Genomic DNA, 23,227 nt, shown 5'->3' on the forward strand with positions numbered 1-23,227 from the left:
TTTGCTGACGATAGTGCAACATTCTGCACCATTCGTGATTCCTCAGATACTGAAGCAGTCCATGTTCAAAAGCAACAAGATCGGAACAAGATTTTGGGCTGACAAGCGGCAAGTAACATTCAAACCACACCAATGCCAAGCTATGTCCAGCACCAGTAATAAACAATCTAACTACCACCCCTTGACATTCAGTGGTTACCATCACTGAATCCTCTACTATCAACATTGTGGCAGTTATCATTGACCAGAAACTCAACTGGACTCACCACATAAACATAGTGGCTACAAGAGCAGGTCAGAGACTAGGAATACTGCAGCGAGTAACTCACTGCCTGAGTTCCCAAAGCCTGTCCACTGTCTACAAGGCATAAGTCAGGAGTCTGATGGAATACTCAAAAAGCTTGAAACAATCCAGGACAAATCAGTCCACTTGATTGGCACCACATGCACAAGCATCCACTCCCTCCACCACTGAGTAGCAGCAGTGTGTACTATCTATAAGATGCACTGCAAAAATTCACTAAAAATCCTCATCTAGCACCAATAACCGCTTCCATCAAGAAGGACAAGAGCAACAGATTCATGGGAACACCCCCACCTTCACTCTCCAAGCCACTCACCATCCTGACATCAAAATGTATCGCCATTCCTTCACTGTCATTGGTTCAAAATCCTGGAATTACTTCCCAAATGGCATTGTGGGTCAACCCACAGCAGGTGGATTGCAGCGGTTCAAGAAGGCAGCTCGCCACCACCTTCTCCAGGGCAACTAGGGACAGACAATAAATGCTAACTTGCCAGTGATGCCCACATCCCTCAGAAGAATAGGGAAAAGAAGCCTTTAATTTTATATACTGTTGAAGTACATTCACTGCATTTAGTACTTTAAAATTTGCCTTAGTACTTTAAAATTGGCCATAATCTTTCACTCTGTTCTAACGGCTGATGAGGTTTGATAGCATCTACAGAAATGCAATCAGAGTTAACATTTGAGTTTTGAAAAATGTTCACTGGACTCCAAATAATCCAGCTCAGTTTGGGCTTTTGTTCTGTAAGCAGTCTACAGCCATTGGCAAATGTAATTAACTGGCCCAAGTTCACTTTGCTGCCATCTCACAGTTGGTGGTGGTTCATCTCTTAGTGCATCAATGATGAAGTAATCATACAGGGCTAATAACTCAGGGTTAATTTCTTTCTGGGTATTGTGTGTGTATTGCTCTCTCTGTTTCATTCTCTCTAATTATCTGTAACTAATAAAACTCTGAGATCTACCCAGACTTCCCCACCAGTGTCTCTGTTGCCTTATTTTCCATCATGCATTTTGTGTCAGTTATATTAACCATAAATTTTTATGCCAACATTTCAAATCAGCAATGTAGCAGTCTTACCCATAGTTATTTTCAAAAAACATTATCTGAATCTTTATTCTCGCAGTCAGCTAAATGACTCAATTTCTAACTTTCAATGTAAGGGTTTTATTAAACAAAATATTCAAAAATAACAAGTTATCTCTACCTTCTCCCTATAGCTGCTACTAGACCTATTAAGTTTCTCAAGCAATTTCTGTTTTTGTTTCAGATTTCCATATCTGCAATTCCTTGTTTCATTAACATTTCAAGTCTGGCATGACTCTCTTCAGAATTTCTTCAAGTTTGAAAGATGCATAAAGTTGGACTCAAAATGTTAAATTTCTTTTTATCTCTCCTGATGCTGCCAGAGCTGCTGAGAATCTCCAGCATTTTGTCTGTCTTTATTTCAGAATGATTTCTCGATCACTAACGGTTTTAAGTCAAATCAGGCCAATTGACATCATCACTCACAAGGTGATCTCAACCTAAAACACAATGGAAAACCTGTCTCAGTTTTAATTGAACATCTGTAACAGGGTTGAAATGGAAAAAAAAATGAGAGACTGGTTCTTCAACAATGAGACGTCACTGCCACCCACGACAGCAATTCCTTTCAATCTTTCCTTATAAGGACTTTGTTCTCTCGGTTTCCCCTCACTATGTCATCTGTTCTTACAATGCACCTTTCAATTTCTGTTTCTGATGGGTTCACCTTTTCCCTGAACCAAGAACACCCCCTTCTCTATAACAGACTCAGCCGTATCCAACAAATACCTGCTGTTAATGTATCTCCTTCTTCCCAGAGCCATAATATTTAGTGCTTTACTTTATCTTCCACACCAGCAAGTTCAATGCTTATTGACCATCTTCTAATCTTGCCCTCAACTGCAGCAACATGAAAGTAAATCGTCCTTCATTTCTCAACTTTCCAAAGCTACTCTTATGCTTGAGCCCGATCAAGAGAAAACATCTTCCAGATGAAGCAGTAATTTGGAATAAAGTATTGTCTGCTCACAACACCAACTCCTATTTATTGTGCAGATCGAATGCAGGTTCAGTGATCACTTTGAGGTGTGACCCTGAGCTTCCAGTTGCCTGTCATTTTAACTTTCTGCCCTCTTTGTCCTCATCCTCCATCACTGTTCCAATGAAAATCGAGGATTAGATTAGATTAGATTACTTACAGTGTGGAAACAGGCCCTTCGGCCCAACAAGTCCACACTGACCCGCCGAAGCGCAACCCACCCATACCCCTACATATACCCCTTACCTAACACTACGGGCAATTTAGCATGGCCAATTCACCTGACCCACACATCTTTGGACTGTGGGAGGAAACCGGAGCACCCGGAGGAAACCCACGCAGACACGGGGAGAACGTGCAAACTCCACACAGTCAGTCGCCTGAGGTGGGAATTGAACCCAGGTCCCTGGTGCTGTGAGGCAGCAGTGCTAACCACTGTGCCACCGTGCCGCCCAAGAGATTGGTACCTCATCTCTTGACAAGGCCAATTAGAAATATTTATACTCAACAAAATGTTCAACAATTTCAGATCATAACCATTGCTTTGGACAGCAGCTTTATGTGATGAAAGTTCTCACATTAGCACCTTGACTAGTGAGACCATTTTTTGCTTTTTAGCTTCAACATTCTCATCACTTTTTGCCGTACAGCATAATTTCTTTTGCCATTTAATGTCTTCGCATTTCATCGCACTGTTCTTCCCCTCTCCCCAGATCTTTCCCTTCTTGTCAACTTAATCGAAACCTCTCAGATCTCTAATTTTTCCAATTCTGACAAACTATCATCAACCAGACACATTGGCTGCATTTCTCTCTCTCTCTCTCTCTCTCTCTCTCTCAGCAGATGATGCCTGACCTTCAGAGTATTTCTAGAGATTTATTTTTCCCTGCTTCAGATTTTCAGCATTCATAGTATTTTGTATTTACCTTTGGATTCTGTTTGACAACTGGTGGTTGCTACCCGAGTCTTGGTCCAGTGTTGATATCCTCAGGAATCCATTCACCTAAAATTTGAAACAAATTTATTGTTAAAAGCCAGTTAGCAAGGATAGATGACGTATCCAGACGACATTGTGGGGACAAAAATATTACAAGCCCCTTTTAATAGTAATCCTTGGTGTACTTATTATATTTTCTAGCTCTCCGAAGAAAATAAAGAAACAAGAGAGTGATCTTTTATTTGTTTTTGATCTTTTAAACAATCGTATTGCAACCAGTTCATGCTTTTCCCTTTTCTTCACTGCTATGCATGGAGGCAAAAAATAAGAATATTTTCGGACTTTGCAACATATAAAGTATCAACAGCATTCCAACTGAATCCTTCAGTTGAAGACAATTTTAACACAGCTAATTTACTGTAAATGCTTGTTTTAATTTTTAGACGCAGATTCTGCATCATTGTTGAAATGCCACCTCACAGATTAACTGTATTTTAACAACACCATCTTTTGAGAAGGTCACACATTTAATCCATGACTCTATTCACACCTCTCGATGTGTGAATATTTTGAATTATTTTCCCCCATTATATATGTCAAGTAACTGACTAGGCAAACAGGAGGAAGGTATGCAGGTGGCCACCACAAGGTCCACTCCATTCATTAAAACTTTCCACTACTGCTAGACTGTTAGCCTGAGCAGATCAGACATCATTTCTGAAGAGATAAGCAGCGTTAACAGTTCAGTTCATTGACCTTTGTCAGAATGCAGACCTGTTGAGGATTTCTAGCATTTTCTGTTTCTATTTCAGATTTGCAGGATCTCTAGGCTATCATTTTGTGGACTGCTATCCTAATGGCTTTCTTTTGATTAATGAAATGCCATCTTTTGCTGCAGTAGTAAAGCTAGTCAACAGTTTTAAGTTAAATATTAATATGCACATAAGGACCACAACCAATATCATTTTTCTTTTACAGAGTAAACCTTTCAATGTGATTGAGTGTTATTTCCAGGAAGTGGTTGCTATCACAGAGCAGTCTTGTTTCTCATCAGAGGAGGTGACTGGAACCCAGAAGAAACATATTAGCACGTTGCAGCAACTTTACCAAACAATAATGAGCTCTGCAAACCAAGGTAGGCAAGAACTAATAGTTAATCCAGTGACCATCTGATGGACTTCATTGAAAAATAAGGTGGTTGCAAAAAAAACACATGTAATTCACTGATTACTTAATTTGAGGCACATTGAATTTACCAACTGCAGTAAATTGTGGATTGGTATGATGGCACATTTCTTTTGAATATGTATACAATCTCTGTCAAGATTTTTCAGGGAAATATTAAAGGAAGTTGATCATTTAATGAGTGAGAGGGTGTTGAATCCATGTCCCTCTCATGCACCAAGCTGGATTGAGTAGTATGAGTAGAAGCTTTGATTTCGGGTCATCTACCCAGTCTGCAATCTATTAATAATGATGCCTAAAATGCACCAGTTTAGAAATTATCAGAATTTGCTGGAATGGCTACAGACTTAACCAACACAGACTGTCAACTTCCAGTTATCAGTCAGGAATTCTGGAATGACTGCACAGGATGCAGCTTATGCATAATGCTTCACGGCCTTGATGTCACAGAGGAATAAACTGAAAAGTGACTCAAAAGCTGGATTTTCCAAGTTCTGGAGTTATTGAAAGTGCATCCAATCTCACTTGGAAAAACTTCCCAGGTCTCACAGGAAATGGGACCCACTTGGCTCCCAGAGCATAATTCCAAATGCAGTGACAAACATCAGAGGGCCAAGAAAGATGGCCTAATTGCCTGACTTATTAAGGATAATGAAGATAGTAGTAGCCATTGCAGATAGATCCCATCAATGACACTATGGAGTGACCCCATGAATTTCTAGGACCATGGAATCCCTACAGTGTGGCAGCAGGCCATTCTACCCATTGAGTCGACATTGATCCCTGGAGCATCCCAAACCCACCCTCCCCCCCCCCCCCCCCCCCCACCCCATGCCCCACCCTATCCCTGTAAACCTGCATTTCCCGTGGCTAATCCATTTAGTTTGCAAATCCCTGGACACTATATGGGCAACTTAGCATGGCCAATCCACCTAAACAGCACATCTCTGAGCTGTGGGAGGAAGCCAATGCAGATGTGGGGAAATTGTCCATGTGGAGTTTGCACAGTTGCCCCACAGTGGAATTGATCTCGGGTTCCTGGTGCTGTCAGGCAGCAATGCAAACCATCATGCTGACAATGTATTACTTAACTGCAGAAGAGCGAAATGAAAGGAAAGTATTTATCTTCCAGAATTTGCTGTATATCTAAATTCTAACATGAGACTTTCCAATCCTTTTCATGTAGTGCTCATTGTTCAAACAGTTACTGTTCTTCCATATTATTCATTCACATATTATGGTATTGATGGCAAGGCCAACATTTTCTCCTCTTCTTCTTGAGATCACTGCTGAACAGCAGGTCTGACCCATAACTATGACTTCCTGCGCACATGGGTAGGGTAAGGAGTCAGTCCCGAACCCATCCCAATCGGAACAAGAATCAAACCTTTTGCAGCAGGCACCAATCTGATCCAGCACAGCCATCCAATCAACTGAGCCCGCCCTCCTCAGGCAGGTTATATTGCTGGTGCTATGGATATTGTCTGTAAAGGCTCCAATTTCATTCTATCACATCGCTGACCAGGAATCTCTCTCACTCTAACTGCCTGCCTTTGATGTCTGTTGGGAAGGATTTGCAAATTGATACCCAAAGTGTTTGGCCAAATCATGAAGATACCTTTGTGGCGATGAAGTCCTAGCCTGGGTTGAGAAGCAGAGAAACTATCACTGTGCCACAAGACTTCCCCTCCAGCATTTACTACCCATTCCTACTTTCCTTTGGAGAAGCTGGTTGTGAGCTCCCTTCTAAAACCTCTGTAGTCCACCTGCTGCTGTTAGGTATGAGGTTTCAGAAATATCATCCTGGCATGAATGTTACTTGCCATTTATCAGCCCAAGCTTTATTGTTGCATGTCTTGCTGCATGCAAACGTGGACTGCTTCGTTATCAGAAGAGTTGCAAATGGTGCCAAACAATGTGCAGTCATCAGGAAACACCTCCACTTCTGACCTCCTGAGCTGTTGCTGAAGTATTTGAGTAGGACACTGTTCTGAGGAATTCTGTAGTGATGTCCTGGGTCTGATGTGATTGGCCTCCAACAACCACAGCCATATTTCTTTGTGCCAGGATTGACTCCAGTCAGTGAATAGTTTACCCTGACACCCATTCACTTCAGTTTTATTATGGTGCCTCGACTCTGTAGTCAGTCAAATGCGACCTGAGATGGGGCATCCACATGAAACTTTATGGCTGAAGATAGCACCAATGCTTCAATCAATGCTGAGCTCCCTGATCATTCAAGATGCGGATGTTCCTTTTGCACTTACATAAGAACACAGGAACAGGTGTAGGCCAGTCAGCCCCTCGAGCTTGTTTCACCATTCAGTGAGATCGTGAGTGATCTGTGGCCTAACTCCATAGACCTGCCTTGGCCCATATCCCTAAATCCCTTCGCTGAATAAAACTTCATCAACTTCAGGTTTAACTGTAACAATTGATCCTGCATCGACTGTCATTTGTGGGAGAGTTGCAAACATCTATCACCCATTGTGTGTAGAGGTGCTTCCCAACATTTGCTCATCAACAGTCTGGTTGTAATTCTCAGCTCCTACTTCTAAAATCCCAAACCAATGGAAACAGTTTTTTAAAATTCTTTTTCTATTCTTTTTTCTATTCACTTTTTGTTTAATTGTCCACTATCGTTCACAACTGGTTGCAGTAGAAGCATTATAGATATTTTACTGTGCCTACAGAGGGTTAATCATTTAACTATGTTAAGTATTCATATGCTTATATCTATAATTATTTCTGAGATGCAACATAAATGAAGTTTCTATTATTACATAGCCTGCTTTCATCAAATGACTTTAGTTGTTTCTTTAGAACACAGGAAATTGAAGTGGTGTTTCATTGATGTATTTTAGTGCTTCCTCCAAAAGACAGGCTGCAGAATATTCTACTGCCAAATCCGGATATCGGCTTTTTCATCTGGAAAGAGGATGATCTACTCTGTGAGTATATTTTGTTCTAATACCATAAAGTTTCTAACCTGTGTGTACGTCTTTAAAGGAGTGATTTCTTGCAAAATTCCGAATTGATATCGGCTATTTTCATTTTCAAATGTTTACTGTACAGTCATTAAAATTTTCCTTGTTGGAAAGGAAAGAGGAATATCTGTAACTTTTTGTTTTACAAGTGTAGGGCATGTATTTGGATTTGTCTCAGAAGAAAATTTATCAGATTAGTAGGTATATTGTGTATTCCTAAATAATAATCTATTACAGAGAGTTCAAAAGTCACTATTAGTAGACAGAGTGTGCATTCCCAGTACACAGTTCTATGAAAGATGGCTACCAGGAGCCATTTGCTGATGTGGGGGAGCCCAGATGTTATCAGTCTCTCAGTTGCCAGACTGCTCCCGCACATGTGCAAATGCTTTTAATGAAGAAAGAGCTGAAATTCTATGTTAACAATCATCAAAAAGGAAATATGGGGCTATGAATGCTAAATAAATCAGGCTGAAGTGTAGATTTAAGCTTCATAGTCACAAACAACTGACTTGTGACTTGTCCCATTGGAAGGTTGAGGCTTTTCGATTTCTGTCTTTACCCTAACTAAACGAATACTCCAAATAGGAGCAGAGATGTTACAGGCTGGAAAGATTCAAGTTTCATTCATCCTTCTATCATCCTGGTACTGTCAAGGTATGAGAGTGAAGTTGTTAACTAATCCTAAGGATCATATCATATGATACTTACTGCTATGGGATTGCTGGGTGGGCTTTAATCTTACATTACAATAGAATAAATCCTTTGTGTTCAGATTATTCTGTGCAAGTGTACACTGTGCTCCACCTAATGGTCATGATTTGGAGATGCCGGTGTTGGACTGGGGTGTACAAAGTTAAACATCACACAACACCAGGTTTTAGTCCAACAGGTTTATTTGGAAGCAGACTTGCTTTTGGAGCGGTGCTCCTTCATCAGGGGATTGATCACCTGATGAAGGAGTGGTGCTCCGAAAGCTAGTGTGCTCCCAATTAAACCTGTTGGACTATAATCTGGTGTTGTGTGATGTTTAACTTTGTCCGCCTAATGGTAGCATTGTGCTTAAACGCAGCCATAAGCTTCGGCTGATGTTAGCACATCAGCAATGTCGGAAAATCAATCTGCTTCACGTATCATCCTCCTCCAATTCCCCAAATTAAAACAATGCTGCCCCTAAAAATTCCATAAATTCAAATTAATCGGTGAGTGTTGTTCATTTTCAAGACACATTACCGATGTCACGCCAATTAAGGTCGTCGTAGAGGCAAATTAATATCCTTCTTAAGCATGGAATCCCTGTTTGGCTACGGTGCCCAGTGTTGTGTCTGCAGGCTGCCAGGTTAGACCTCCAAGGTGAATATGGAGGAGGAAGTAATTGTCAAGGAAGACTGGCCCAAAGTCAGAAGGATAAAGGTGAAACAGCATGCCTGTGCTCAGCCACAGATTTAAAACTTGCATTTACAGGGGCAGTTCCTTCCTTAAGACCATAAGGCATAGGAGCAGAAATTAGACTACTCATCCCACCATTTTGGCTCTGCTATTCTGTCATAGCTGATCAGTTTCTCAACCCCATTCTCCCATTTCTCCCCATCACCCTTCATCCCCTTGATACTCAAGAACCTATCTATCTCCGTCTTAAATACGCTCAGTGGCCTGGCCTCCACAGCTTTCTGTGGTAACGGATTTTGGTGGAATCCACAAACTTTCTAAGCATAACTCCTATATTCTCATCCAAATCAGTTATATAAACTGCAAACAAACAGCTTCTCATACTGTCATTCTGAGGATTGTGAGGTTGATGCATTTCAGGAGGTATATTGAGAGAGGGACATACAGAACAAATGCTAGGTCCCCGAGGGGAGAGTGTGGAGGGACAAAGGGGAGCTGGGTGTACAGGTCCACAGACTCCTGAAAATCAGATAAAAACAAGGACTGCAGATGCTGGAAACCAAAGTCTAGATTAGAGTGGTGCTGGAAAAGCACAGCATGTCAGGCAGCATCCGAGGAGTAGGAAAATCAACGTTTTGGGCAAAAGCCCTTCATCAGGAATGGTAGAGGAGATGAGCTGGGGGTTGCAGTGAGAGAAAGACTCACTGAGATTCTTGTGGAGAGAGGAAGAGAACTTCTTCAAGATAGGCATCCTTGCAAGAGGATTCGCAGTAAGGTTAAAATCAACTAGGCTAAAGTGAGGATTGCAGATGCTGGAAGCCAGAGTCTCGATTAGAGGGGAGGTGGAAAAGCACAGCAGGTCAGGCAGCATCCAAGGACGGCTTTTGCCCAAAACTTTGATTTTCCTGCTCCTCGGATGCTGCCTGACCCGCTGTGCTTTTCCAGCACCACTCTAATCTAGACCCCTGAAGGTTGTCAGCACAGACTGGGGTAGAAGGAACACTTGCCTTCATTAACTGGGGACGTAGGAGCAAGCAAGTACCCTCCCCCCACCACACTTCCAACTTCGCAAAGGACGGTTTTAGGCCACAGAGAGAACACTGTGCGCCGTTCCTGTCTCCTCACTATCGGAAAACCTGGAGAGGAGGTGGGGTGGGGGAGCAGAGGAGATTAGTCAGGGGCCGTTTGCCTGAGATGGAAAGTCTTGGCTCGGAAGGCAAACAGGAGCAGCGGAGGCTGAGGAGAGGCATGGTTAGGAGGAGATGGGGAGAATTATTTCACATCCCCCTTACCCTTACCCCCACCCCCACTCTAACTCCATTGGGCGACAGGTCTAAGACCAGAGGGTAAAAAGTGAGGTCTGCAGATGCTGGAGATCACAGTTGAAAATGTGTTGCTGGTTAAAGCACAGCAGGTTAGGCAGAGGGCACAAGTTTAAAGTGAGGAGATCTGGGAAAGAGGTTTTGGATGCAGAAATATGGAAAGTGCTGCCTGACAGGGGGGATAGAGGCAATGTTTAAGAAGGTTCTTGATGGGCAGTTGGAATGCCAGGGCACCATAGTCTATGGACCACGTGCGGGTCAATGGGATCAGTGCAGTTTAGTGTTTTTTGGTCACCAAACACAGGAAGGGCTGAAGGGTCTGTGTCTACTCTTTTAAACAGAAATGTAAAGCTACCTCTACATTGTCCCCTCCATCCCAAGGCAGAGACAGCACGGGGCTAGATACAGAGTAAAGTTCCCTCTACACTGTCCCCCTCCCCCATCAAACACTCCCAGGACAAGGACAGCACGGGGCTAGATACAGAGTAAAGCTCCCTCTACACCATCCCCTCTATCCCAGGACAGGGACAGCATGGGGCTAGATACAGAGTAAAGCTCCCTCTATCCCAGGACAGGGACAGCAGGGGCTAGATATAGAGTAAAGCTACCTTTACACTGTCCTCCCATCAAACACTCCCAGGACTTTCTACCTGAAATCACTCATTTCATTGGGAACTGAAATTCTGGGTAACTTATTGCAATGCTTTAGATTCCTCTGAGGGCAGTCCCACCGTGTGAGACCTACCTGTGCCATGGGCTCTGTATTCCCTGAACTTGCTTGGAATTCTGAGGAGGAGATGTAGCCTCCTCCAGCTCTGCAGCCACACCAGGAGAAGCAGCAACATCAGCAGCAGTTACAGCCACTGCCTTCAGCAGTCACAAATACCTGGATGGAATAGAAGGGTTTGGCAGGGGATTGTATCTCAACACCTCCAGCACAGAGGGTACAGCAAGCCCTGCCTCCTGCCCCCCCAAAAAATGATTTATTTCCAAAGTTTCAGCTCTTGCAGTCCACTTCAGTCTCTTGTGGAAAAATAAACTCTCCAAGAGGAGCAGGTAAGCCCCCTGTTGTCTGTGGCGACAATAGTGATGAAAGATCTGAATATCTACATTTTTTGGATAGCCACGTACCTTCAGGGCTCAGCTGCTGACATTTCTAAAATTTCACAATGCTTGATTGTAAGAGCCTCCAACTTTAAGACTGAGAGGCCTGTCAAACCCAGAGAACAATTGGCTTTGATTATTTTGTGGGGTTTCTACAGGTTCACACAATTATACATAACACCTTAGTTGTCAGATGGGTGCAATAAGAATAGCCAGATGTAATTGTAAACCAGAAGAGATTACATTCCTTTAATGTATAACTAGTATATGACATCAGCAAGTGGTTAATGCCAGTGTGCATCAAGTAACCCAGGAGTGGTTGTGACCTGTTCATTCTTTGGCATTCTCATATTCTGCAGCCCTTCTCTTGACTAGACTGTCTCAGCAGTTGGCTTCTGGGAAGTCAACACACAACTCTTGTAATTGATGTGCAGGCCTTTGTTGTGGGCCATTGTACACCCATTAGCTACTCGCTGCAAGTTTGGCCACACTTTCAATGAAGGTGACCTCTGCAGCAAGTCCTGTGTAAGTGGACTAGCTCTTGTTGTGTGCCTGCAATTTTACAAGAATTGGGAAGAGAAACCACTATATATATTTTTGCTGTTGGTGAAAGATTGATTTCTCACATGAGGTAGCTTTGACAAATAGAATTAAGGAGAATCCAAAGTAGCTTGTCAATGTTCAATTTGCCTCCTCATCCTGGAGTCTTGGATTTGATATTCTAATTAAGGAATTATTTCTGAATGCATACAAAAGATAATGAACTGAATTTTCTCAATTGCTAGTTTGGCATTTTAAATTTTGCTTTAAATCTGAGTAATATAGCAGAACAAAGAGAACAAAGAAAATTTACAGCCCATGAACAGGCCCTTTGGCCCTCCAAGCCTGAGTCAATCCAAATCCACTATCTAAACCTGACCCCCAGAAGTAATTGAGAATAAGGCAGCAAGACCTGTAGAAAAGGTTATATTTCTCAAATTGGACACCAGTAAATGTCTTGATCTTTGGCATTATAGGTTTTGATGCCTTGATATCCTGTTCCTTTGGCTTAAAGTTGTACCTAATCTGTGCTAACTGTCATTTGTAGGTAGAGTTGGAAAAGCACAGTGTAGCTAATCTGTCTTGGGATATAGGCTTGATGGAAGTGACCTGAAAATTAATGACCTGACATCATGGCAAGTTTCTGTCATTGTTGCCAGCTTTGGATCTCTGCCAAGTTTACATGACTCAAACTTGGGTCACTGTACTCTGCTTTGGTAGGTTCATAGAAGACTTTTCTCTTGTTCATGTACCAAATATGGCCCTAGAGCCATCCAACTGAGTGAATTTGAGGATGTGAGACTCCACACTCCAGTCTGTCTTCATCAGGAGCAAAGGGATCTGTATTACCTGGAAGTAATCTACAGACTTCTGAACATAATTTTTATGGGACTAGTATTGTTTAATTTGGCCTTGCATGTTTATGGCATGAACATTATGTTCATTGAAGTTACTCCATCAGCACGTTAGCATTCAGCATCTTTCAGTCCATATACAATAGCAGCACTAGTGTTTCACCCTTTATGGAACACTTTGTGAAAAGAACCCCTTCAAACCTTTGGGTATTGGAGATAAAACAATGTAACTCAGTAGTAATGGATTTTAATATATGTAAGAACTGTGTACAAAGGGGCTCCAGTAAGAACGGTATTGTGGGATTCTATTGCCGCCTCGAACTTGTGCTATAACTGCTTAATAAGAGAGGCTATTTTCTCCATTCACTGATTTCAGTCATTATTTGTACACGCTCCCATAACTTGATGACCGAAATCAGTGAGTGGCAGAAATTGCCTTTTACAAGAGCCCCTTTATACACAGTTCTTAGATATAGTAAAATTCCATTACTATGGTGTTACACAGTTTGATCTCTCGTACACAAAGGTTTGAAGGGCTTCTGTCTTGGGAAACAGGCGATAGGTTAAAATAAATCAAATGCTGGCTGCTACTCCTGATGGGATTAAAAGTGTCTGTCCAGTCTGCTTGCATAATTAAGAGGTGTTAGTCCTTTTGTCTTTTAAGTTAGTAAATTTTAGTAAAAATACAAGGTCAATATGCTCTACATAAGTTTAAAAATTGTACCTGTTCTTAATAAAAGAATAAAGTATACTAAACTGACTACTGCGGCTGGGTTGTGAGATTTGTTTACTGTTAGCTGGTATGAGTTTCATTCATTCATGTAATTTCACGGAAGTGCCATTTTGTCAGTTAGTTTCTTAAAGGGATAATGGTCCTATTTAAAAGTATTTAATAGGTTCTTACTAATTGGAAATCTATTCAGGCCCAAGAGGTGGTTGGTAAGGGCTGGTTAACATTATGTTTTGTGGCGACTTCATTGGGCTGGCATTGTTCTGTATGCTGCACCTATTCAGAGGAAAACACTGCTTGTAGCGAGGGCCAATAAGGTGTGAAAATGCAGTAATGGGTTTGAAAGGGATGTTTTGATTAAAAAGAGTTGTTTTAAATTTGGTCTATCTTATGTTAGTAAAATATAGTATGAAACCGTGATTTTATGAATGAATGAAACCATGTTATAGTAAATAACGGGTTAGTAAAGGGATATGAATGAATAAATATAGCGAGATGGTGAATGAGTTAATAAAGATAACCTATAAACAATATCTCACAACTCGCCAAAACAAAACATGACATCCTTTTTGTCAATAGATATTCAAATATTGAGCTTAACTTCGTAAGATGGATTTGATTAAGCTGTGGGGAATTTGTTCATAAACCAATTATAGTTGGCCCAGTTTTGACTTGTTCCCAGGAAACAAGAAATTAATTTCTGTGAGAACTTACAAGAATCTGTCCTCATAATATTTCTATCTTGTCTGTGATCCATTTTGCCATTTAACATACGTATTAATGTAGATGTTGGTCATGTATGTTGCATATCATGCATTTTGCCCACCATGTTTTGCCTCTGGCTCATGTTGTTTTTGTCCCCCCCAGGGAAGGAACTGGTGCAATTTGTTAAAAGTCGATGTGGCAGTAGCCAGGACTACTTGAATAGTGATTCTGACAATTCTGAACTGAGTGAGACAATGGACAGTCTTAGCGCTGATCAGACAAGATTATCAGTTCTGTCAAATGACAGTGGTATTGTCAAAGATTGTGGGGATCTTCCTCTTGCAAATGACATGCCAGCTGCAGGGCCCAGTGAGAAAGAGCAGACCAAGTTTGTCAGAAAAGCCTGCATAAAGAAGAAAAGCTATGATTCCGAAAACACACTGAACCTTTCAGATATTTATGATACCTCTGCAACAGGAGATACTGTGCAACTGCAGCGTAAGTTTGGTTGCAATACAATGCTGTTCAACTTCGAACAAAAGAAGCCTCACACTGCGCGTGTCGTAGTACTTGGGAATGATTGCATTTTGGGACGATTGGCAAAGGCTGTTCTTTCTATCAGGTATTTTATTTAATACTTATTCAGAATTTAGGTGAACAATTTTCAAAATAAGAAACGTTCCCCTTCATTGATGACATCTAATACTGCATCTGGTTTGATTCTCCTCTATATTTTCCTGTTGAATTTTCATGATTTACAAAATATACCACTTTATAAGCTGGTGATTACTGCTTCTCCTTCTTAGGCAGACAGGTGTTTTAACCTCTGCATTTTTTTCTGTCAACTGTTACATTAAGCTAGTTTGTGTTCTTTAATCTTGTGATGATACCCTTTACTTGATACAGTTGACAACGAATGTGAGTGGACTGTTTAACAGTAGTGAGCATCACAGGTCAGTTTGTTTGTAATTTTACTGATGTCTACGCATGTGTACTGAGTCTATGTGAAGTCTTTGAAAATGGAAATAATTATGATTTTGTTTTTTTCTTTTGTAAGCTTCACCCTTTCATAGCATAGGGTCACTAAAGTTAAGTTAAGCCTAGTGAAGTAAGCCCCTGTGGGTATCACCTCAGCTAAGACATGTTATTTTAAGTCCATTGTGTCTGCCTTTTGCAGACCTACTTGTAGGCATAATTTAATCCAGTGTGAAATTGCAATGTACTCAGAATTTCAAAGTGCTAATTCAGTTGAACCAGAAATAAACTAGTGTTTGGATCTGGATACTGTCAGTCAACCTGTTTAGACATGATTTGGAGATGCTGGTGTTGGACTGGGGTGTACAAAGTTAAAAATCACACAACACCAGATTATAGTTCAACACGTTTAATTGGAAGCGCCACTCCTTCACAACCACCTGATGAAGAAGCAGCGCTTCGAAAGTTAATGCTTCCAAATAAACCTGTTAGACTATAACCTGGTGTTGTATGATTTTTAACTCTGTTCAGACAGGCTATGACACACCTCTGATGCATGTAGGACTTGAACCCAAGTCCTCTAACCCAGAGGTAGGAGCACTACCAATAGGCTGCAAGAGCTTGTCGTCTTAAATTATACCTACAGGTAGGTCTGCTACAAGCAGTCCTGATTATGCTGTGACTCAGAAATGTGACTATGATTTGTTACTTTTCCCATTTAGTATTGTTACTGTTAAAACCAAGTTTATAATGATATCATAGAGTTTCCTTTCCTAAAGGCATCTTGAAACTTTAAAAATTTCAAATGAAACTTCAACTTTGATTGTGTTCATATTCTTTTGTGGAAATGTATTAGAAACTCAGCAGTTTCCTCTTTAGTTTCTGTTTCTGAACCAAAGTTTGTATCGTGTCACGATCTGGGGCTGATGAATAATTGTTTGAAAGTTTTCTCAAAGTAACAGAAATATGGTTCAAATAAAAACATTAGTAGAGCTGCAGTCTAAATTGCAATCATGAGCTTAAAAATAATGACAAAAGTATTTTTACTTCAATTCTATTACTTAGGAAAAGAGAAACAAGAAGATGTATTCTGACCTCAAAACTAAACCTGCAGTTCTATTACATCCCAGTTACTAATGAGGAGCAGACCCCAGTATCTGCCAGCAAGGTGTGTCTAAGCTGTATTTCAAATAGTCCTTTTTGCAGTTGACTCTGTGGAATATTAATTTTATTTTTTATGTAGCAGATCTGCCTTGTCTCTGCTGACTACATGACGCATACAATTAACTTTTTGAACGAATCAGAATAGGTTGCAAAATAGTTGTATTGAAGCCCTTTGAGGTATTTGACAGATGCTATTTGACTTGTTGTCAATCAAAACCTTGCACAGGTGTTAACATGTTTTGCTTAGTAGTGTAAGGATTATATTCTCTGCTTGACTGTGAAATTAAACCTCTTAATATTCTAAAATCATTGAAGAGATATTGCTGCAGACTTGAAGTAGTTAATGTGAAATGTGTTGAAAACAATTACTCCAGAACCAGAGTTACTTTTAACGACTGTTTAAAAAGTATAAATTCTATCAGCATCTGCAATTAGATAGTGAACACGTTTTTGAATACTTTGTTTTTAGGTCATCCCATTATTGCGTAGTGACTTTTCTTGTGAAATGTCCAGGTATTTGGGTAGCATAGACCCGTGGTACAACAGCAATATCAACAGCCTGCGAGATATGATACCTGAACTAGCTAGAACGGTAAGGCCATTTCCGATTGCATCCTTATGAGGTATACTGTTTATGTGCTGTATAACAGGAATGATTGTAGTAAAAAGAATGTCACAGGATGCATATTAATTCTATATTATTGGGTATTTAATGTGTTTAGGAATTAGGCATTAACCACTGTGAATGACTCAACTCTGCTCATGTATAGGAGCAGTGATTTCTTTTTTCTTTATTAATCAATGGATTGAGGGTGTTGCTGGCTAGGCAGCATTTATTGCCAATCCCTAATTACTCAGAGGGCAGTTAAGAGTCAATCTCATTGTTGTGGGTCTGGAGATCACAATCCAGTCTGCTTAAACTGGCCCCTTCCCCTTTCTGAAGGGCTGTTGCTTCAAGTTCTTTTCAATTCTGTGCATCTCTATCTCAAGAGAGCCACTTAATTTGCATCCACAACCATATTTGACTGTATCAGCTCTCTTTTTAGAAAATACGTTTTGGAATTACAAGTTAAAAGTGTCCACATTATTTTAGGACTCCAATATGTGGTCATGACAGTATAAAAAATGCTGTGTTAGCAAAGTGTCTAGGGAAGAACAGATCTGGTGAAAGTACATTTGGTGATTTTAAGTTAATGTGAAATTATTTAGTCTGGTTATTCAGTGATTCAAAATAAAATGATGGATTTTGAATGTGTGTTGATTGACAATCACCCCTGCATGTTTGGGAAATGGCAAGCGAGAATTGGGTATTCAGTTACTGTTTTCAATCAAGACTAGAACCTTGACTCTCAACAAAGAGTTGTGGAAATGAAAAGAAAGCAAAGCAAGTGAATATAAACATACACATAACCAAATGGAGGGAAGCAATACATAAGTAGCTTTAAAAGTAAAGACCACTACAATGCCATTGTAATATAATCTCTAACCTAAAATGTATGTCAAGACTTTAAGAATGGAATTGAGCGGAAAGGAGGGATCATTTTATGGGACTTTACTCATTTGGAAAGGTTTGCATTGCTTGCACGCAATCTATTGCAGGTAACATCTGTGAGCGCATTTTCGGTATAATTTGAGCTATATTTTAATCAGGCATCATAGACGAAACTAATACTGAACATAAAAATCATTCTCCTGGACTTCACTATTTAAGGGAATAGGTTCTCAGTGGTTGAAATCACAGTGTATAACACTTATTCTTCAGTATTGATGCTTTCTCACTGAATTTCTTTGTTCATTATTCTAATAAAGGTATAGACCATTTTAACAATGTGTTAATACAAGATGTTAAAACAACAGACAAAGGAATTTAACGTGAATATATTAACATTGACTCCCTAAAATGTGGTAATATTTCAATCCCTTTTGTTATCAAGGTCCTCTTATTTTGTGTGTTCAGTCAGGTTAAGTTAGATGTGTTTTTGTAGTATATAAAACAGTGGTAGGAATTTCTGTACAGCTGCAGCAAAAGATAGAGCCCATCCTCCAGAAGATGTGGTTATTGAAACCATTGGCTTGTTAGCCAATGAACAATTAGAATCTGTCTTCATATAGTTAACTTTGTGGCAGTGAAAACAGCTCACATGGAGGAAAGTAACAATCTAATACAAATGATGTTTGAAGAAGGTTAACAACAATACGAAAACAACCCAAAACTCTAATATTAACACCTTAAGTGTTAATCAGTTGAAAAATAACCTAATAAAGATCTTTTCCATTTCCAGCTATTTGATAGATTAACAGATTTAAATGTTTCTCACAGTCACTATCATCCAGACAACAGCCCAATGCAGACCCATTTATTTTGGATGTTACCTCATACTATGTAAGAATGGGATATCAGCCTGTTTGCTTTCAAATCTACCGTGTAATGGTAAGTATTTTCATCTCGATTGTAACTAAAACATTAGATACCAATTGGGATAACCATATTTCTGTTACACTGGCCAAAATTTATCCTGTCCGGATGCACAGTTGTAAAAATATTTAAAATAGTACTTCCTCTTGCACAATTACATTTTGTAGAGTGGTTATCTAGATTTGCGTACAGGCCATGTTTTGCCCCTAGTTAAATTTACCTGATGTCTGAGTTTGTGAGACATCTTGTCCCGTAATAGTGTAGAGCCCACAACTGGGCGGCACGGTGGCACAGTGGTTAGCACTGTTGCCTCACAGCGCCAGAGACCCGGGTTCAATCCCCGCCTCGGGTGACTGACTGTGTGGAGTTTGCACGTTCTCCCTGTGTCTGTGTGGGTTTCCTCCGGGTGCTCCGGTTTCCTCCCACAGTCCAAAGATGTGCGGGTCAGGTGAATTGGCCATGCTAAATTGCCTGTAGTGTTAGGTAAGGGGTAAATGTAGGGGTATGGGTGGGTGGTGGGTCGGTGTGGACTTGTTGGGCCAAAGGGCCTATTTCTACACTGTAAGTAATCACCCTTCCATTCGGCTAGCTGTAGGCACAAACCTCTTCTGAACAGAATGCCAGTTTGAGTAGAACTTTCTTTTAAGTGTTGAATAGGAAGGAAGTTGACTTAACTGCGTGAACTGTACGTATCTGTTCCTTCATTTATAAAGTAGTGGTTCCGAATGCACCACTGAATTTCATTGATTTTTTTTGTTTTGTTTTAGTCAAGGACTGAACTGGAAAAACTCAGTGAATTTTTTTTTGCTTATGCTTGAATCTAAATCTCATTCTGTGTCACAGTTTACTTTTATAGACAAAACCATTAAATGCGTGGATGATGTTTTTCTCATTCAGCTTGATGCAGAGCTTCCGGAAGTAAAGTACAGCAAAGGTCAGTTATGTATGAGAAAATATACAGCATCCAATCACAATGTTGGGCCGAATGTTACGTGTTTTTGATTAAGTCTAAGGTGCATGGAGATTTCTGACGGGATCTCTGCCTCAAAGCCTTAACGGGTTTTCCTGCTGTGTCTTACTAAACTCTCCTCATTAACTACCTTCCCTGACCTGTGGCTTCCCTCCTGTCCAATACCGGCCCCACCTCACTGTACCCCATTCCTGGAATAGCTCACTACTCGTCAGATATCTACCAAAAGACTGCCACCCCTTGAAAGATGGCTATGCACCCGGACAAGAATGGGTAATCTAGCATTGTCCCTCACCAGCAATGCCATGGCATAGCAGCAACAAAGCCATACTGACCACAGCAAATGGCTGGCACTCCCTCACACATACACCATTCTCTCACACTCGTCACTGTTTAACTACCATTCTTCATTGTTTACCTGTCCTTACCTACATTCTTCCACATTTGAACATCCTCAGTAGGTTACCATTACTCTGGCCCCACTGCACACTAAACATGCAGCTTGTCACTGACCACTAGGGGAATATCACACACCTGGAAGCATTAAGACTTTTCCAAACACGAGCGTTAGTTATTGTCAACCAAAACAAACACAAATAAAACCAAGAGGCTGATGTTCACCTCTGCAATGCAAACCAGACTTCAGCACCATGACTAATGAATATTTTATAGTCCATGATGATCTACTGCAGTTAGCTGTCATCTATTGGAAGCAGGTGTCAATGAAGTTCTGTCTGGTCTCTGTCATAGACAATGACTGCTTCCATTGCCCAGTTCCTCAGCATTCTGCACATCACCTCATCACCTGCTCCAATTGTGCAGAGCATGAGCCCGGATGATAGGGATGCCCTCTGTCCAGACTATACTGGATGGGCCCTCCATATGCTCCGAGTAGTGGAATCACTTCTTTAGCAGTCCTGTGGTCTGCTCCATCTCCCTGGTTGATGCACTGGTGGTATGAGATCTGTGTCCGGGGTAAGCAATGCAGTAGTGAACCAAGGGTGCAGCGGGTAGCCGTTGGCGACCAACTTCTACCTGCAGGAACTAGGTAAGATACCTGATTCCTCAAAAGCCGGGGTACATGAGAGTGCTCCAAAATGTACAGGTCGTGGCAGTTGCCAGGGTTGTGGGCTCACATCTCCAGCAAGTGGTAATGGTGATTACTATTAACCCGAACATGAAGCAAATGAAAGCCCTTCCTGTTAATGAATTCTACAGTGTTGCGATACGGTCCTCTCAGGGCCATGTGCGTACACTCAATGGCACCCTGCAGTGAGGGGCACCCAGCTATGTCACAGCTGCCCAGGCTACAGCATTGACCTCTTCATGAGAAATTAAGTGCATTAATGTGACTTTGCATGGAGTCAATTCTTCCACAAATCTCACTGTAGCTCAAATCATTTTGATTCTGCTCAATGTGTTTATGTACTGCAGAATGGTCAGTATATTTCACTGTTGTCCTTCTGCATTTATATATATTTAAACAGCAGTTTTATTTTTCCACTGTGGGATGTGGGCATCACTGGCTGGCCAGCATTTATTGTCCATCCTTAGTTGCCCTTGAGGAGGTGGTGGTGAGCTGCTTTCTTGAACAGCTGTACTCCATTGGCTGTAGATTGCCCCAAAATGCTCTGAAGGAGAGAATTCCAGGATTTTGGCCCAGCAACAGTGAAGGAACGGTGATACGTTTCCAAATCAGGGTGATGAGTGGCTTGGAGGAGTACTTGCTCGAGGTGGTGTTCCCATGTATCTGGTCCCCTTGTCCTTCTAAATACAAGTGGTTTGGAAGGTGCTAAGGATCTTGTTTGAATTTCTGCAGCACATCTTGTAAATGGTACACATTGCTGCTACTGTGAGTCAGTGGTGGAGGGAGTGGATGCATATGGATGTGGTGCCAATTTAGAGGACAGCTGTGTCCTGGATGATGTCAAGCTTTTTCAGTGCTATTGAAGTTGCACCCTTTCAGCCAAGTGGGGAGTGCTTTGTAGATGGTGGGCAGGTTTTGGGGAGTCAGCAGCTGTGTTACTTGCTGCAGTATTCCCAGTTTCTGACCTGCTCTCGTGATCGCTGTATGTAAATGGTGTCCAGGTGACTTTCTGGTTAATGGTAACCATAAGGATGTTGATAGTGGTTATCAATTGATTCAGCAATGGTAACACAGTTGAGTGTTGAAGAGTGGTGGTTAGATTGTCTCTGATTGAAATGGCCATTGCCCATGTATATACCTCTCTCTATTTTGTGATCTAGTTTCAATTAATTCACTTCTTTCATTCCTACGCTCAGACTTTGAAATCAAGAATAAGATAAAATAAATTACAAAATTCTTAACATTAAATTGCAAATGCATAATATCTGAAATGGGGAACTTGCTTTAATAACAGTTTCTAGCTAACCCCAGTGCATATCACAACTTAACTATAGTAACATTCCCTCCCTCAAGTTTCGAAGTGAGGATGTTTACCAATGAATGCACAATGTTCAGTACATTCATGACTCCTCAGGCACTGAAGCAGTCCACATTCAAATTTAAAAGATCTGGACAATATCCAGGCTTGGGCTGACAAGTGGAAAATAATGTTCATACCACAAATTCCACTATTACCAATGAATTTGCATTCTCTACTTCTCTACTTGGCTTGCTGACAAGTGCCATCTACTGGTAGAAAGAGAACGATGGTGATTATGCCTGACTGCTTAACACCAATCACAGGCAATCATAGATTATATTAGATTACTTACAGTGTGGAAACAGGCCTTTCGGCCCAACAAGTCCACACCGACCCTCCGAAGAGCAACCCACCCAGACCCATTCCCCTACATTTACCCCTTCACCTAACACTACGGACAATTTAGCATGGCCAATTCACCTAACCTGCACATTTTTGGACTGTGGGAGGAAACCGGAGCAGCCGGAGGAAACCCACGCAGACACTGGGAGAATGTGCAACTCCACACAGGCGCTGTGAGACAGCAGTGCCAACCACTGTGTTTTCCAGATATTTTATAGATCAATTTTGATCAGAGGACCAATTATTTCCTGAAAATATTATCAAGTTATTGTCAGTTGTGATGTAAGTTCTGTGTATATTATGCGTTTTTATATTAATATCATGCTTCAGAGATTGGGTTCCAAAATACTGGTATAGGGGTATTGGTTTCTTTTGTTAAACCTTTTGAAAAAGCCCTCATTTCAGAAGTCCTAGCAGAACATTGATCTAATCTAGTATGTGTAAGAGAGCAGGTGACTGTGAGCCCCTGGCATTTTAATGGATTACAATGGGAAGTGCCAACTGTGAAGGCCAGTAGCTTGTTTCTCAATTCAGAATAATCAAAGATTGAGCTTAGTTTAGAAAACCCAATGATTGACAGTTTTGAAGGCAGTTTGGAGGAAGTCTGACTGGAGTCAAAAAACAAGTTTAGTTTATTCACCTTGCAGGAGTGTAGGACTATTTAGAGTAACCACAGTCACTACAACAGAAATATAGATTCTGTGCAGCTTCAAAAACAGGAGAGTTTGGTTTGAATCTGCACATTAATTAAAGCTGAGAATATTTAAGCTTGGTTTTGTGAACAATC

General features: G+C 40.9%; 1 protein-coding gene across 1 annotated transcript in view; it reads left to right on the forward strand.

Moving 5' to 3' along the window:
• LOC132827818 (phosphoinositide 3-kinase regulatory subunit 6-like) overlaps nt 1-23,227 on the forward strand; it is a 100,598-nt gene that overhangs the window by 59,568 nt on the left and 17,803 nt on the right. The window contains exons 10-16 of the mRNA XM_060844553.1: nt 4,289-4,445; nt 7,360-7,446; nt 14,289-14,748; nt 16,167-16,269; nt 16,735-16,857; nt 18,586-18,696; nt 19,525-19,615. Coding sequence (XP_060700536.1) covers nt 4,289-4,445; nt 7,360-7,446; nt 14,289-14,748; nt 16,167-16,269; nt 16,735-16,857; nt 18,586-18,696; nt 19,525-19,615 — 1,132 coding nt within the window. The remainder of the gene's footprint in view (nt 1-4,288; nt 4,446-7,359; nt 7,447-14,288; nt 14,749-16,166; nt 16,270-16,734; nt 16,858-18,585; nt 18,697-19,524; nt 19,616-23,227) is intronic.

Source organism: Hemiscyllium ocellatum, chromosome 25, assembly GCF_020745735.1.
Source record: "Hemiscyllium ocellatum isolate sHemOce1 chromosome 25, sHemOce1.pat.X.cur, whole genome shotgun sequence".
NCBI classification, from domain to species: Eukaryota; Metazoa; Chordata; class Chondrichthyes; order Orectolobiformes; family Hemiscylliidae; genus Hemiscyllium; species Hemiscyllium ocellatum.